The sequence below is a fragment of the Lepisma saccharinum genome, chromosome 1 (genome assembly GCF_977018435.1).
Source record: "Lepisma saccharinum chromosome 1, izLepSacc3.1, whole genome shotgun sequence".
NCBI classification, from domain to species: domain Eukaryota; kingdom Metazoa; phylum Arthropoda; class Insecta; order Zygentoma; family Lepismatidae; genus Lepisma; species Lepisma saccharinum.
The window spans coordinates 130014072-130029651 of NC_139229.1; the positions used below are offsets into that span (position 1 = coordinate 130014072).

A 15580-nucleotide genomic window follows, 5' to 3' on the forward strand; every position below is an offset into this window, starting at 1 on the left:
CTATACAATACAATATACGTACAATATTGTCAGCAGTATCATATTTGAGCACGTCGCTTGTCACCTAAACACTACAGCTCACAGGTTGGTAAAATCTGACATGAAAGCAGATAATACGCTTATGCCTTATTTATACATAATTTTCACGGGGCGTTCAATATTGTCAACAGTATCATATTTGAGCACGTCGCTTGTCGCCTAAACACTACAGCTCACAGGTTGGTAAAATCTGACATGAAAGCAGATAATACGCTTATGCCTTATTTATATATAATTTTCACGGGCGTACAATATTGTCAACAGTATCATATTTGAGCACGTCGCTTGTCACCTAAACACTACAGCTCACAGGTTGGGAAAATCTGACATGAAAGCAGATAATACGCTTATGCCTTATTTATATATAATTTTCACGGGCGTACAATATTGTTAAGAGCGTCAGTTTCCGTAGAGCTCTCTTTTTCCATCTTCCCTCTATACAGTGAAGCTGTAGAAGACACAATTAGCTAACCTAGCATACAACATACTTTCCTAATTAATATGGATATTGTCACACATTCCTCTTATTTTATACTGTTGTAAATGGAAAAGATTATGTACGGTAAATGTTTTGTACATTATAGGGAAAAAGTACCAGTAGGTTGGCAACCTTGCTTTAGGTTAGGTTAGACAAAAAAAAAGCTGTAGGTGGGCTGTCGGTTGTTTAACTCTTCCATCTCTCTCTCTCCTCTCTCTTTTTTGTAAAAAGTTATGGCAAAAATACCAGTAGGTTAGCAACCTTGCTTTATGCACTGTAAGGCAAGCCTCAAGCAAGGTTGCCAGCTCCTTGCTTTAGGCTAGGTTAGACCTGGTTAGGTTAGGTTAGGTTAGGTTAGGTTAGGTTAGAGTAGGTTAGGTTAGGTTAGGTTAGAGTAGGTTAGGTTAGGTTAGGTTAGGTTAGGTTAGAGTAGGTTAGGTTAGGTTAGGTTTGGTTAGGTTAGGTTAGAGTAGGTTAGGTTAGGTTAGGTTAGGTTAGGTTAGGTTAGGTTAGAGTAGGTTAGGTTAGGTTAGGTTAGGTTAGAGTAGGTTAGGTTAGGTTAGGTTAGGTTAGGTTAGAGTAGGTTAGGTTAGGTTAGGTTAGGTTAGGTTAGGTTAGGGTGGGTTAGGTTAGGTTAGGTTAGGTTAGCCAGTGAAAGATCATATAGTAGAATTTTTGTAGAGTGGGTTGGCAACACCGACGAGCATCAAATAATGATTTCAAGCCTCAAATAATAATTTCGAGCCTCAAAAAAAGGAACATCCAATAAAATTGCCAAATATAAAAAGGGGGCAATAAACCCCCCCCTCATAAAAAGCTACAGTAAAAACCCACAGTGTCGCCAACACTAGGCCCCCAACAGTATTGCCAGACATAAAAATACATGTAACATAACAAGTAAAATTTCGATTCGTCTATATATACCCAACAAAACTCAGAAACTGTCATACGCGAGAGCTAATATTTTGCAACAACTGTAATTACCCAACACTAGCAACAAGAACAAAAAAAAATATATCAATTATTTGTATAATATTAATTAGTAACTTTAGATATTATTAATTATTAGTTTTCAGTTGTAATTAATTTTAAAAAACAATTAATAACATGTTAGGTGATGATAACCAAGTGCAAAAAGCATTGCATTTTTTTTTACACACAAACAAAACACCACATAGTTCACAAAACCTCTAACAGATGGCAGATAGTTACATGGTTCTAGTTAGGATGATTTTTGGGTTGTTGGATTGGGGTTGAAGAAGACTATTTGTTGTAGTGACCACAGTATTGTTTTTTTTGTGTGTGTGTGTGTTTTCTGTTCTCTTACGAGAATTAATATAGGTTGTCATAGAACCCTCCAATTCATGACTTAGGAAAAATCTGTTTGGTGATTCATCACGTACACCTATATGTGAGAAAAAATATGAATAGTGGTAGTGTTGCCAGATGTAAACAGAGGGCAATAGACCCCCCTCATAAAAGGCTACAGTGCCCCCACAGTATCGCCAACACTAGGCCCCCCAACAGTATTGCCAGACATAAAAAAATACATAGGCCCATCAGGTCCTTTGATAAAAATTTACAGTGAAAAAACCCAGTAGGTTAACAACACTGTCAAAAAATCTACGGTAGTGTTGCCAGATGTAAACAGAGGGCAATAAACCCCCCCCTCCTCATAAAAAGCTACAGTAAACCCACAGTGTTGTCAACTCTGCCCTCAAAATATACATCATAAAAGGCTACGACGAGCGCCACAACCTTGGTGATTTTTTCGGGTAAGGAGTTGGCAACACTGCGCCTTACGAGAGAAATCCATTAAGGCGATCGAGCGCCACGAGCGCCAATTGATGACTTGGTACCCGGACACTAGGTCTACTTAGCAACACCAATGTAAAAATTAACACTATCCAAAGAACTCCATTTACTGGGTTTCTATTGAGAAGAGGCGGCACAGCCGAATATCACCCCCAACAAACAAGGAAAAGAGAGCTGGAAATGAACAGTTGACCAGTGGAAAATACGCTTGCCAACTTTAAGAATAATATTCCAGAAGATTTTTTTAAAGTCTTTAGATGCAAATGTTCTTGAAGTCTAATGCCCTGAATATCAACTGTTATATGTTTGTGTTCTTGCTATTGTGAATACAAAATTAAGCAATTTGATAATAATAATAATAATAATAATAAATTAGCAACCACATATTGTAAGTCTCTCAACTCTGAACTCGCCTCGACAACACGGACGTTGTAACACATAATCCAACATGCTACGAACCACATCTATGTAATGAAGCAAATCTAGAAGTTAAGAAATTAGAAGGGAAAGAAAGAACTTTCGAAAGCGTTTCAGGTTAAGACCTACACTTTTAAAATTGTAAGGATACTGGAGGAATGGCGAAAAATTCCGCTGTTTCGCCCACAAATTGGGTGGAGGCATTTTTCAAAGGCCAAATTCGGACATACGAGATGTCATGATACTGGAAGTAGTATTCAATGTATCTTACTGTAGAGTCTGGGTTATTCTTGGTAGATAGTGCATATACCATTTTAAAGGTCTCTAGTAACGATATGTGTATGGAGTAAATGGAATGGGAGTCACCAATTTAGTGATAGACGACTTCTTTCAAGTAGAGTTGGCCAAATTAGAGAAAATGACATTTAATTTTTGTAAATAATCTAGCAATGACTACACACGCACACACACACACACACACACACACACACACACACACACTTTTGGATCGAAATTTGCAGTACTTTTTCCTATTTTAAACCGGATACACGTTTTCCATATGCGTAAATATATATTGATTCTTTCAGGTGGAAGGAATGCCTTTGGACGACGAATACTTGAAGCTGCTCAGCGAGGTCTATTCGGAACATATCCCGGGTTACTTGTTCAGAGCTTTCTCGGTTCTTGGAGCTACGAAACCTTCCAGGAATATCCAGGTAACCATGGTTGAATATAAATCTATATTGGTATTGAAAACGTGCGATGTACACAGGAAATCGAAAGAGACGCCCTCCCTTACGGTTATGCAACCCGGAATTGTATATCATCTAGTTTCGCCTGGTTGAGTAGTTCTCGAGAATAGCAGTGTTTCCAAACCTATAACCGTAGTGTTTCCAACCCTGTATTGGTTGGTTGGTTGTTGGTTTGGTGTTTTAAGTCCACAATGCACAGTATGACTAATCGGGACTGGACTTACAGTTTAAAGTGGGATTCGAACCACTTTATGCCTCCACCGGGACCCCTTGATTACAAGCCGACGACGCTACCACTGCGCCATCCAAGCCTGTATTGCTGCGTAGAAGACGAAACCTTCACGTAAACTTCTTCATTCGTAAGTTCATTTAGTTTACAGACTCACATTACAGGACAATCTTTTTCTATATTGCATGTTTTCTGGAGCATTTATTTTTCCTTCTGCGGAGAAAATTCTGTTATTATTTTACATCTTATTTTTTGCAGCTTCTCTACCATTTATTGCTTAATCGCATGAATGATGACTCAATGAAAGGAGTAAAGGAACCATGGGGGGCTAGATTCATATTATTATTATTACTATTATTATTATCTTTCTTTTTTACTTTACTTTTGGCTAATCGCAACGATGAGGATTAGTGTATGATAAAATTCATGAAGGAACACTCATAAACAATCATACGCAGGCCGGGACTCGAACCCGGGAATTTAGGCAGCGAGATTAAAAGCCGACGGCTTACCACGCTCGGGCACAGCGGCGGCCAATTATTATATTAATTATTATATATTAATATTGTCTCAAGTAGTGTATTTTTTCACCATATTCTTTCATACAATCATGAAACGTTTTTCTTTTTAGCTTGCAATATAAACCCCTACTGCACGAAGCCAATTGTGGGAATACGAAACAGAACCAGGTTAACATATCTTGACCGTGGAAAGTGTTAATACAAAACAGTTGCCTGATTGCTTTTCCATTTGTTGTATGGGAAGAATTGTCTGAAATGTGTGTGTAGTAGCAGGCAAAAGAGAATACAAAGATACAAAGAGAATAGAGAGGCAACACTTGTCACTGTTCTGCACTGCACAGACAACGCGTCTCGTCGAGTGAGCGGGGCACTGTGGGTGCGAGCGAGCTGTTGTTGCTTCTGCAAAAAGAACACTCACAGACAACTGAATGGCGCCCCGCTTAAAATCTAGTCAATCGAGAAAGGATTTGTTGAGGAAGTGAATTGAAATATAAACGCCAGAATTTGGTCTAAGCCTATAATGGTTACTCGCAATAAGAGCTGATCAATTTTTACATGTGGAATTCCGTAATGAAAGAGGCAACAAGTCGCACTCCACACCTTTAGCCTGGTAACACTAATAAATCATCTCAGTATATGCGTTCGGTTAAGCTGATAGTCATGTTTAATATATTACCTTCAAACATAAACAATATCATGGACTCACTCAGAGGCAGAATTCAATTTTACGCTTTACTTTCTTGACAATAATGTAGCAATATAATCATTCCGCTCCATTTTCGTATTCTTAATTGAACTCACACTATTTTTTTCAGAAGTTGAGCCCCACCTCCCTTCTCCCATCTTAAAAATTCTTGGGTGAGAGGCTACAAACTATACTAAAACTGAATTACAGACAATACTTTACGACTCAAAGTGACGTGACCTAGAACGTAGTGAAAGATCACTGGTGCAAAATTCAACGTAATGATGATAAAATGAAGATTGGAAAATGCATGTGCTAGAAAGTTTTACATACATACACACACATAGTTAGTTCCGCGTAGAAGACATTTCTTCACATTTTTCTCACCTTGGCTTCCTTGAATTCACGAAACTGTAAAGCCTTGAATGCGTTAACACCCTATAATCACGGAGTCCCAGGTTCTATTCCTTGTGGAGACACAACTGCCTAGTGGTTCGGATCTCACTTGGGGTAGTCTTTCTGAGCATGAAATGGAATTAAAACAAAATTGGAAAACGTAACCCATCACAACACACGCGCAGAGGGCGTTGAACTTAATGACTAACAATTATTATATACATCGAACTTTCAGCGAAGCTGCAACAAGGTCTATTTGCCATGCCAAATAGTGTGAATTTTCAGTCTCGTGGTGCCGTCTATACAAAGTGCACGCAAGTTATCTAAAAAGAAGTTCAAATGTGAGAGTGAGTCGAGCTATGTTTAATTCAATAAGACTCTTCACTTCAAACATATTTTGCTCTATAGCTGTCGATTTCGAATGGGCATCTAAGACTGGTTGCTTACCGCACCGGATTTGGAGCAAAATGACGGACTATCATAGTTCCAATCACACTACAGACATAGCAAAAATTGTTCGCCTGAAGATGAGAGAAGAGGTGATCTCTTGAAATGTCTCGAAATATATAGATAGAATATATAAAAAACTAAATATGCTGACCAAGGCAGTAATTTATTTTATTATAAAACATAAACTAACGTAACGTTTCAACCTTCTAGCAAGGTCTTCTTCAGACTCTGTATCAAGTACAAAAGTAACCAGATACAACAAGAAGGGTAATATATATACACAAACATTACTCCCTCCAGACTATTTAGAAAGTTGTTAGGAACTTTCTAGCAGATGACTTTCACTTTCCAACTTTACTTTCACCTAAAAGGCTAAACACAATTACTTCCATATAGAATGTGGTTGGACTTTTTAATCTCACGCTCTTTTCCCTTCATTTTTCTTCCTTCTCCTCTCCTCTTTTTCTCTTGTCCTTTCCACTCTTTCCAACATCTTCTTCCATTCTTTGTTTAACTTCAGTCCCCCATTCCAGTTCATTGTATCTTCTTCGCCTTTCTTCTCTATTTCCTTGGCTTCCTTCCATTTTCTCACTAGCATTCTCTTCTCCCTTCCTATCTGCTTAGCCTCATCCCACTCTATGTCATGTCCTGTTTCTCTCGTGTGTTTAAATATTGCATTTCTCTCTCTCTTAAGTCGTACATCATCCCTATGTTGTTTCAACCTGTCTTTCAGCCATTTTTTCGTTTCTCCTATGTACACACTCTGACATTCTTTACATTTTACTTCGTAGATAATCCCTTCTTCTTCCTCTTCTCTGTTTTCCTTTTTCTTGTTAGCATTCCTCGCTATTCCTAAGATGCTTCTCCCTTCCTTCCTGTAAGTTTTAATTCCTGCTTTCCTAAGCACTTTGCATATCTTTTATGTGGTCTTCCCCATACTCCTTATTCCAAACCTTCTCTCCTCTTTTTCTTTCTCTTCCAATTCTCCCCTGCCCGTTTTCTTACTTCTTCTCTTTATGTCCAGTCTATCCTGCTTCTCATAGCCATTCTTTTCCAGCTGTTTCCATAGGCTATTTATTTTGCCTTCTTTTTCACATTCTTTCATGCATATTTTCTTGATTATGTCCTCCATATTCTTTATAAAATTTATTTTTGTCACCTCACTTACATCACTTCCTTTGTGGCAGAATACCCCTGCTGCACACTTCTTCTGATGCCAAGCGGTTTCAATTTCTTGTCCTCTTTTCCTTTTCATCAATATATCTAGATAGCTTAACTTGTCTTCTTCTTCTATTTCAAGTTCCAATAATATCCCTCTTTCTTCATCTTGAATTTCTTTGGCAAAAATGTCAAGCTGCCTCTTCGTTTCTCCTATGTACACACTCTGACATTCTTTACATTTTACTTCGTAGACCTGTAAAGGAGAAGGAAGAAAAATGAAGGGAAAAGAGCGTGAGATTAAAAAGTCCAACCACATTCTATATGGAAGTAATTGTGTTTAGCCTTTTAGGTGAAAGTAAAGTTGGAAAGTGAAAGTCATCTGCTAGAAAGTTCCTAACAGCTTTCTAAATAGTCTGGAGGGAGTAATGTTTGTGTATATATATTACCCTTCTTGTTGTATCTGGTTACTTTTGTACTTGATACAGTCTGAAGAAGACCTTGCTAGAAGGTTGAAACGTTACGTTAGTTTATGTTTTATAATAAAATAAATTACTGCCTTGGTCAGCATATTTAGTTTTTCATAATCATGGAAACAAGGCTTAATGGAGTTATAATAGAATATATGGTCAATCAAAAAGAAAAACAATGGATAATGTCCAATTAATTCTAAACGCTGGTAGAACCGGTGTTGATTCACAGAGCAGAAGGGTTATTTTGACAAGATCCTCGTTTCCGTGCTGGCTGCTTCGGGAAAGAAGGCTTTGTAAAGTTATCGTTTCTTGCCCAAGCGGTAGGCCTAATTGGTTGATTGACCACGAGTTCCTTCGTAGGTAAACGCGGCAACAGAGGTTCACTGCCATAAAAGTGGTCCCCGCGCCGGCTGAAAGAGCGACGGGAAATTAAAGAACCATTGTCACTAACTTCAGACAAACATCTAATAATTTCCTTAGATTTCGAAGCTGATCCGAAGGGACAACAAATACCAAAAAAAGACATGAATTAAATGATCGATTGGTCCGTCCTTCTGTTGATGGACGGTAATTCATATTAACAATATTAATCGTAAGCTTATCATTAAAGACTCAACAATCAAAGCTAATACGCATCTATTGATCAGAAATTACTAGAGTGTCAAAGTTGTATGTGTATATTTTGTAACAACAATGGCTAATTGATAACGTAATTCAACTTGTGCCCTGTTTACTCAGTCAAATTTCCATCACAGTCTGTGCCATAATGCCCCTCCCCCTGGGCACCCCTGATTTAGAACTGTGACAAACGTGATAGGTGTAATGTAACTAATAGTTAAGTCTTAGGAATGGGTGCATGTATGCTGCGCATTTGAATTTCATGTGAATAAAATCTGCCAATAATGTGCATGTTAATATTATAGAATATAATATAATGGTGCAGGTGTGTGAAAAAGTAACCATGAGCACCAAGGTATCAATAAGAAAGAATTGGAAAGATACGTTTCATATAGAGATGTGTGTAATTAGTTTTTCTGGGATGTAGCAAAGAACATAGGTTAAACCGTGCGGGGTTTCAATACTGTGTCCACCTCCCGTTGGATTAAAGCACTGCATCTAGTCGACGAGGCAAGGATTCCACGAACAGATGTTTGGTCTTCTCCTTAAACTCTCCCAAACATCAAACACGTGAGCCAGTAGAGCTTCCATTGTTCTCAGCTGTCTAGGTTCCCACTCTCTCACCATGAACGCCCACATGTTTTCGATTGGAAAACTTCGGTGGCCAATCTACTCTTGAAATTCCTGGGTGCTGATTAAACCAGGTGGTTGTCGCTTTCGATGTATGGACGCTGCTGTTGTCTTGATCGAAAGTCACGTGCGGAATCTCATCTTCAACGTGTCTCTCTCGCACGCTGGGAAGCGTGTGGTTTTCCAGCACTGCGATGTATTCCTGCGAATTCATTCTCGAGGACACTTCCACCAATCCACCTACTCCAGACGAACTGATCCATCCCCACACCGCCACGGATATCCTGCCACTCCTAGCATGGGTAGAAATGTTCTCGGGGCCGTAGCGAGTGTTGTTGCGCCTCCAAACATAAACCTGACCATTTTCGTCAGACGAAAATACTTTCTCGGCGCTCAAAATTACGTTTTGCCAAAATTCTTGAGGAGCTGGTAAATATTGTAAAGCAAAACTGATCCGTGCTTCGTGATGGAAATGCATCATTGCTTCTTTCTTAGCCGCTCGACGGTGCCGAACTGTTGCAGCATGGCACTCCAGTTTCAACTCTTGGCTAATCTTCGTTGCAGCCATGAAGGGGTTGCCCTCGCTCATCTCAATGATGCCTGCATCTTCTTCCCTGGTTGCCTTCCTCGGCGGCCTTTGTTGGGTCGTGACTTCATTCCTTGGTCCCCTTCTTCCTCGTAACACCGAAGCAACGCCTGACGCATGAATCGTCCACACCAAGGGTCGTAGCAATATGTTGTGCAGCAGATCCGCTGCACAAGAACATGCGGACTATCTTCTCTCTTGTAAATTCCGAAGTGTAAGGCATGATGAAATGATATCGTAAAGGAACATTCGGACCGAAGGGACATGCTGCACGTGGCACATGCCTCTTCAAAACACCTTATCATTGGTGCATATAGAGTTTCACGCCCATTCCGGTGCAGAAAGTTTCATTTTATTTGTTCCGTTGCAAGTGACATGCTCAAGGCATAGATACGAGTAAAACTGCTGCAGGATCTCGAACAAAGCACCCACCGGGGCTCGAATTAAAGCCAAAGCGTGGTGGCAAAAGGCAACCGTGAAGATACTGCATCTGAGATTTAGGTCAATCAGGGCCTGTGTGGTGTGTGCAAAGAAACTCACGCTTGCTTTAGGAAATAAGGATACTATTGAATCAATGCAATATAAAAGAGCATATACCGTAAAATATACATTATTGACTCATGGATTCCCTGAAAAAATGCATTGTTTTCTCGCACATTTCTGCAATGAATATAAATGTATAATGTATTAAATTAAGCAGGTGCATGCAGATTTTAAAATATTGATAAGATGATTTAATTGAATTCAATTGAATTGTTGTTTCTTAAGTCCACTTTGTGCACAGAAAGGCTAATTGAGACGACCTACAGTTTATAGTGGGTTCCCAACCACTATGTGCCTCCACCGGGTATCGAACCCGGTACCCCTTGATTAAAAGGTGACGACTCTACGACTGCGCCATCGGGGAGGCCCTAGTCCTCTTACGGAGATAATTCGTTCGGAGCAAAAGAAATGCCCTAATAAAACAATTGGGGAATAATATTTTCAATGTGGATATTCTTCGGAAAATATGTTTCTAACAACAGTTTACCTAAATAGTGGGGACGTGGGGTGAGAGAGAGGGACGGAGTTGGAAGAGAGAGAGAGAGAGAGAGAGGAAAAGCACACAATTTTCTGTTCAGTGCGAACCTTTGGGATTGCTTTTTTCATAGCGCACCAAAAACACAATACGTATAACCCAAATACAACCCAAACCTTCAATGGCGAAATTGTGAGTCAATCACTCAAAGAAATAAAAAGTACAGATTTAAATCTATTAACAAATGAAAATTATATTAAAGAGGAAATAAAAAGTAGGCTTAATTCAGGAAATGCATGTTACTTCTCTCTTCATAAACTTTTGTCTTCTCGTTTAATATCTAAGAAACTAAAAGTTAAAGTATACAAAACAGTAATTTTGCCTGTAGTATTATATGGGTGTGAAACTTGGTCCCTTACATTGAAAGAGGAACATAAATTGATAGTATTTGAAAATAAGATCCTTAGGAAAATCTTTGGACCTAAAAGGGATGAGGAGACAGGTGAGTGGAGAAGGTTACATAATTTAGAACTACATAATTTGTATTCATGTCCAGATATTATTAGAATAATTAAATCAAGAAGACTTAGGTGGGCAGGCCATGTGGCACGAATGGGAGAGGAAAGAGGAGTTTACAGGATTCTTGTTGGGAAACCAGATGGTAAGAGACCTGTAGGAAGGCCAAGACGAAGATGGAGGGACAACGTTGAGATGGACCTAAAGGAAATCGGTAGGGATGGAAAAGAGTATATAGATCTTGCTCAAGATAGGGACAGATGGAAGGCCTGTGTTGCTGCAGCCATGAACCTTCGGGTTTAAGAAGGCTAGAGAGTTAGTTAGTTAGTTAGTTAGTTAGATTTAAATCTAGGAGGTCAGAAGATAGTTTACGTTACCATGTGCCAATACAAAAAAAACAAAAAAACAAAAAAAAAAAACTTTGTCCGCGAGAATTGTCATGCCTGAGTGACATGTAGTTTACGTTAGTTGTGAGAGTTGCTTCAATTCCATTGCCTGCCAAGAATAATGATAGCGCTGAAAGTATAAAATAAGGTAATGTGCATGTTTGGCGAGCTATGAGGAAAGTAGATCCTTGTGTTTTCTTTTCGAATTTTACTCATTTTATGTCAACTTTTAAACATAGCCAATGCCGACAGAGGATGAATGATGCTTCAGGGAAATTGATGAAGATTGAAGAAACAACGAAAAAGAAAAACTCATAATTATCAGAGGCCAGGACCCAAGAACCCTGGCTACGCAGCATGTTATGATATTTAAGTATATCAGGGATTGCTGCTAAATCCCTTCCTAGATATTTGTAATGAATAAACCCCCGCCCCGCTACGAGAAAAAGAAAGATTATAGGATGTGAAACATTCACAATGTAATTGCATTGATTTACATCGCTCTTGGCTGTATTCCAAATGAAGTAAGTGATCAGCGATAAGTTGGATTTTTTTTGCCAAGGTGTAAGTGTATTTGAGCACAAGGGTTACCTATTTCATCATATATAAAGAGTTATCTTCGTCGTTACACTAGCACCAGGCACAAATGCATCAATTTCTATTTCGGTTATTTTACATCACTATTCTGCCTCTTGAGTTAATCGCAATAATACGGATGAATTATCAATTTATAAAATTGTGACGGGACAAACTCAGTGATACATTCATGCCTGACCAGAGTTCGAATCTGAAACATATGACCTCGCTTCGCTAAAAAGGCTGGCAGAAATGTATCGGAAAAGTATAGGAGCAGCAAGAACCGGTTTCACCCAGCTCAGATGATGAAATCATTTACAGCAACTCCCTGTGGCAGTGTTGCTCGCCACCTCCCCTTCGCTCGCAGGTAACCTTCTCAGCACCCCACCTGCTGATGGAAGAGTACGGTAAAATGCTGCACCTACTTTTCGTTTCAAGCACATTCCGTCTGGAAGGTTTCTGGAACCCCCTCGCCCCCCTTCCCACCAAGGTTAATAAATGAGACACTTGCACTTTCAAGATCCTTATCCCAAGAAAAAGCTGGCATCAATTTTACACCACCATACAATAAGATTTACACGGGGAACATTTCCTAATATATTTTCTTGATTCGGACTAAGATCAAATTAAAAATAGTCAAAGGAATTATACACAAGAGAATTAAATTACTGAAAATATGGAAAAGCGCGATACCGAAATCTGTAATGAGTGCGAATGGAAAATCGAGAAAAGGAAAAAAAAAGAAAAAAAAAGAAAGAAAAAAATATAAAAGTATTCGAATAACCAGATTAAGATAGAAAGTTATCACGGCTCGAACAATGCAAATGAAAAAGACGGGAAAAGAACTAATACGAATGAAAATATACGACAATCGGAAGTAGGCTGAAGGAAGCAAATCTTAATAAACGTGGAAATGAAACATAATCAAAGGAGACCTGGTTCGATTCGCGACGGAAGCTCATATTTGTTATTCGAATCCCACTCTGCACTGTATGTCCAGATGCATTTACACTTAAAACAAACTTCGTGGAACTATTTCCAAAACAGATGTCGGCAAAAATTTAAAAACAAAAAGAATAACTCTGAAGAAAAAATGCAAAATGAAAAAAAATGTGTAATGGGTGCAAATAGGATACAGCAGGAAAAGACAAGCGTGACAGGCATAAGCACACTGAACGGGTGGTTATGGGGGTCAGAATCCTCTCTTTGGACTTACCTATGGTGCCAGGACCAACGAGAAAAAAATTCTCGAAAATAATAACTGCAGTAATGGAGTTGGGGGGTTAGCATTAACGCGAGTGATGTAAAAACCAATCATAACTTCCACGTCATTTTACTTTTGTCTTTCAAGGGTTGCTCCGAGCACACGTAAATTTTCAAGAATTTTTTTTTATTTCAATTTATGCACAGATACATTAATGGAAACGGAACTTATGATCTAGAGTGATAGGCCACCAGTGGGAATTGTACCCAGGACCGCTTGATTACAGGGCGACTTTAGGCTATCGGAAGGAGCTTTTTTCTGAAATAGATAACAGAATTAGTCATAATGCTATCTTTCCGCTGCAGGACTCTCTCATGGGAGGTGTCAAGTATCCGAGCGATAACGAAATCCGTGATACCTCCTTTCTTCACATATTCGTTCAGAAGTGGTAAAAGAATAATAAAAAACTCAAGCATAAATGTTAATAACACTTGTTATTATTACCAGAGACATTCTCAAAATAAATTTGTTGTCCGTTGAAATCAAATCAAGAGGAAAGCGAGATCTCACACCTGGTCGTGTGAATCTGTGGCTAGATTCAACAGTTGGAAACACTACGTTTCTCGCGAGCTGCTCTTCCGGGCGAAACTAGATGATATAAAATTCCGGGTTGCATAACCGTAAGGGAGGGCGTTTCTATAGCTTTCCAGTGTACAAGTTTAGGAAATGTTGATTTATGACCAAAGTACGTTAATAATACCCTTGTCTTTGCAGACTATAATATTTCTTTTTCGACTTAGTTTCTGATTTTTACCAGAAGAAAGTGGAATGTGGGATGTGGGATTTACACTTCCCTTGTTTCACTCTTTATCAATCCATTCCATACAATATGCGTATTTAACTCAACGATGTGCACTTACCAATTTCGTCGAGTTTTGCAACTATAATATTTACAAATATTATTCCTGCAATTGCTGGCTCACACAATAAGAAGCCATAAACTGTAGGTTTTTTTCCAGAAACCAGTTTGATTCATAATCTCGTATAATTGAAAGAAAAATCCTTTTAAGAAACCTGGCAATTTTGAAAAGGATATTTTATTATGTAGCTGATCACATAGCGTATCCACATTGAATAAATGAAACTAGGTAAACATGGAAAGTTATCATTTCGTGTTTCCGGAAATATTTTCGTATTACAAATTAGTAATGGTGTATACAAGGAAAAAATTTCCCTGACCTACATTTTTTACACACGAGAAAATAAAATAAAATTACTCACAGAACACGAGAGGGTAAGTTAGAAAGTTTTTATTAACTCCCTTTCTGAAACGTAAGATGGATAAGATATAACCGATTTGCTTTGAAGTGTTTAGTGCTCTTTTTAACGCTGAGCGTATGTTGCAACTGTTTTAACAACGCCCGATAGTCTATTTCACTCTGTTGTCTGTGGTTTGAAAATTATGGATCACTGAAAAACCCATAATAATTATGAATTATGTTTTAGATTAATATGAATCTATTATGAAATGTTAATGAGCAGTGTTAAATAATATATCAGGTAATGTTTAATATTTTGGTAGACACTAGATCACCTGAAATTCCCAACGGTAAAAATTGATCTTAACTTGGGTAGTGTACTTTGGATTATATCAATTTTCGTTGGCAGCTATGACTTCAAAGAAGGTCTATCAAAGCTAAGAAATTTGTATTCCAAACTTGCTGCCTGATATTTCCAAACAAGAAGACTTATTACCAAAATAACTGCCTTCCTTCTGCTGCCCCTATTCTGAGCAAGATCAATGAACCATTGACTATCCTTACCTATTTCCTTCAAGCTCATCTTAATATTGTCATTCCATCATCGCCTTGGTCTTCCCAAAGGTCTGCTGCCATCAGACTTCCATAGAACCTTGCAATCTTTTCTACCCTTTCCTGTGAGTGCTGCATGACCTGTCATCTCCACTGCCTTGAGGATCAATTTATTCTAATGATATCAACTCATGAATATCTAAGCAATAGTTCTCTATTCTGTAACCTTCTCCGCTTCACTTGTCTTTTCATGTCTTTTATGCTCAAATATCTTTCGTAAGATTTCATACTTAAAAATTGTTTTCCAGTTGCACGCGGTGTTATTTTATCCAGTGACTAGTTTCAATAATTCACATGCTGTACATATTAAATTCTTGCTTCCCATTAGTATTTTTCAGGGAAACCTCGTAAGGTATGGTTCGTCTTCTCTGGAATGGGCAGCCAATGGGCGGGTATGGGAAACGAACTGCTGAGCCTTCCAGTCTTTGCAGACGCTGTGAAGAAATGTCACAAAGTGCTGAAGCCAAGAGGCCTTGACATCTACGATATAATCACTCGTGAGGATGAAACTATTTTCGACAACATTCTGAATTCCTTCGTGGGCATTGCAGTCATTCAGGTAAGTTGGCAATGTTTTAGCTTTAGTGTACTAATCCCAAACTTTTAAACTAGTTCCTACATGAGACGGTCATGTTCCGTCTGTCCGTCCGTCTTATCTATCAGAACCTCGGAAATAACCAGACCCGTGAAGATAATTTTGTGGACAGATACATCTGAAATATAATAGTTATATGCAACAATCATTAACTTGATCGTTCTTTT

The 15580-nt window shown here is 38.5% G+C and overlaps 1 protein-coding gene across 1 annotated transcript in view; it reads left to right on the forward strand.

The window, feature by feature from the left end:
* LOC145985638 (fatty acid synthase-like) overlaps positions 1-15580 on the forward strand; it is a 277489-nt gene that overhangs the window by 25757 nt on the left and 236152 nt on the right. Inside the window, exons 6-8 of the mRNA XM_083119710.1 lie at positions 3337-3474; positions 10932-10937; positions 15171-15377. Of these exons, the coding sequence (XP_082975836.1) occupies positions 3337-3474; positions 10932-10937; positions 15171-15377 (351 nt within the window). The remainder of the gene's footprint in view (positions 1-3336; positions 3475-10931; positions 10938-15170; positions 15378-15580) is intronic.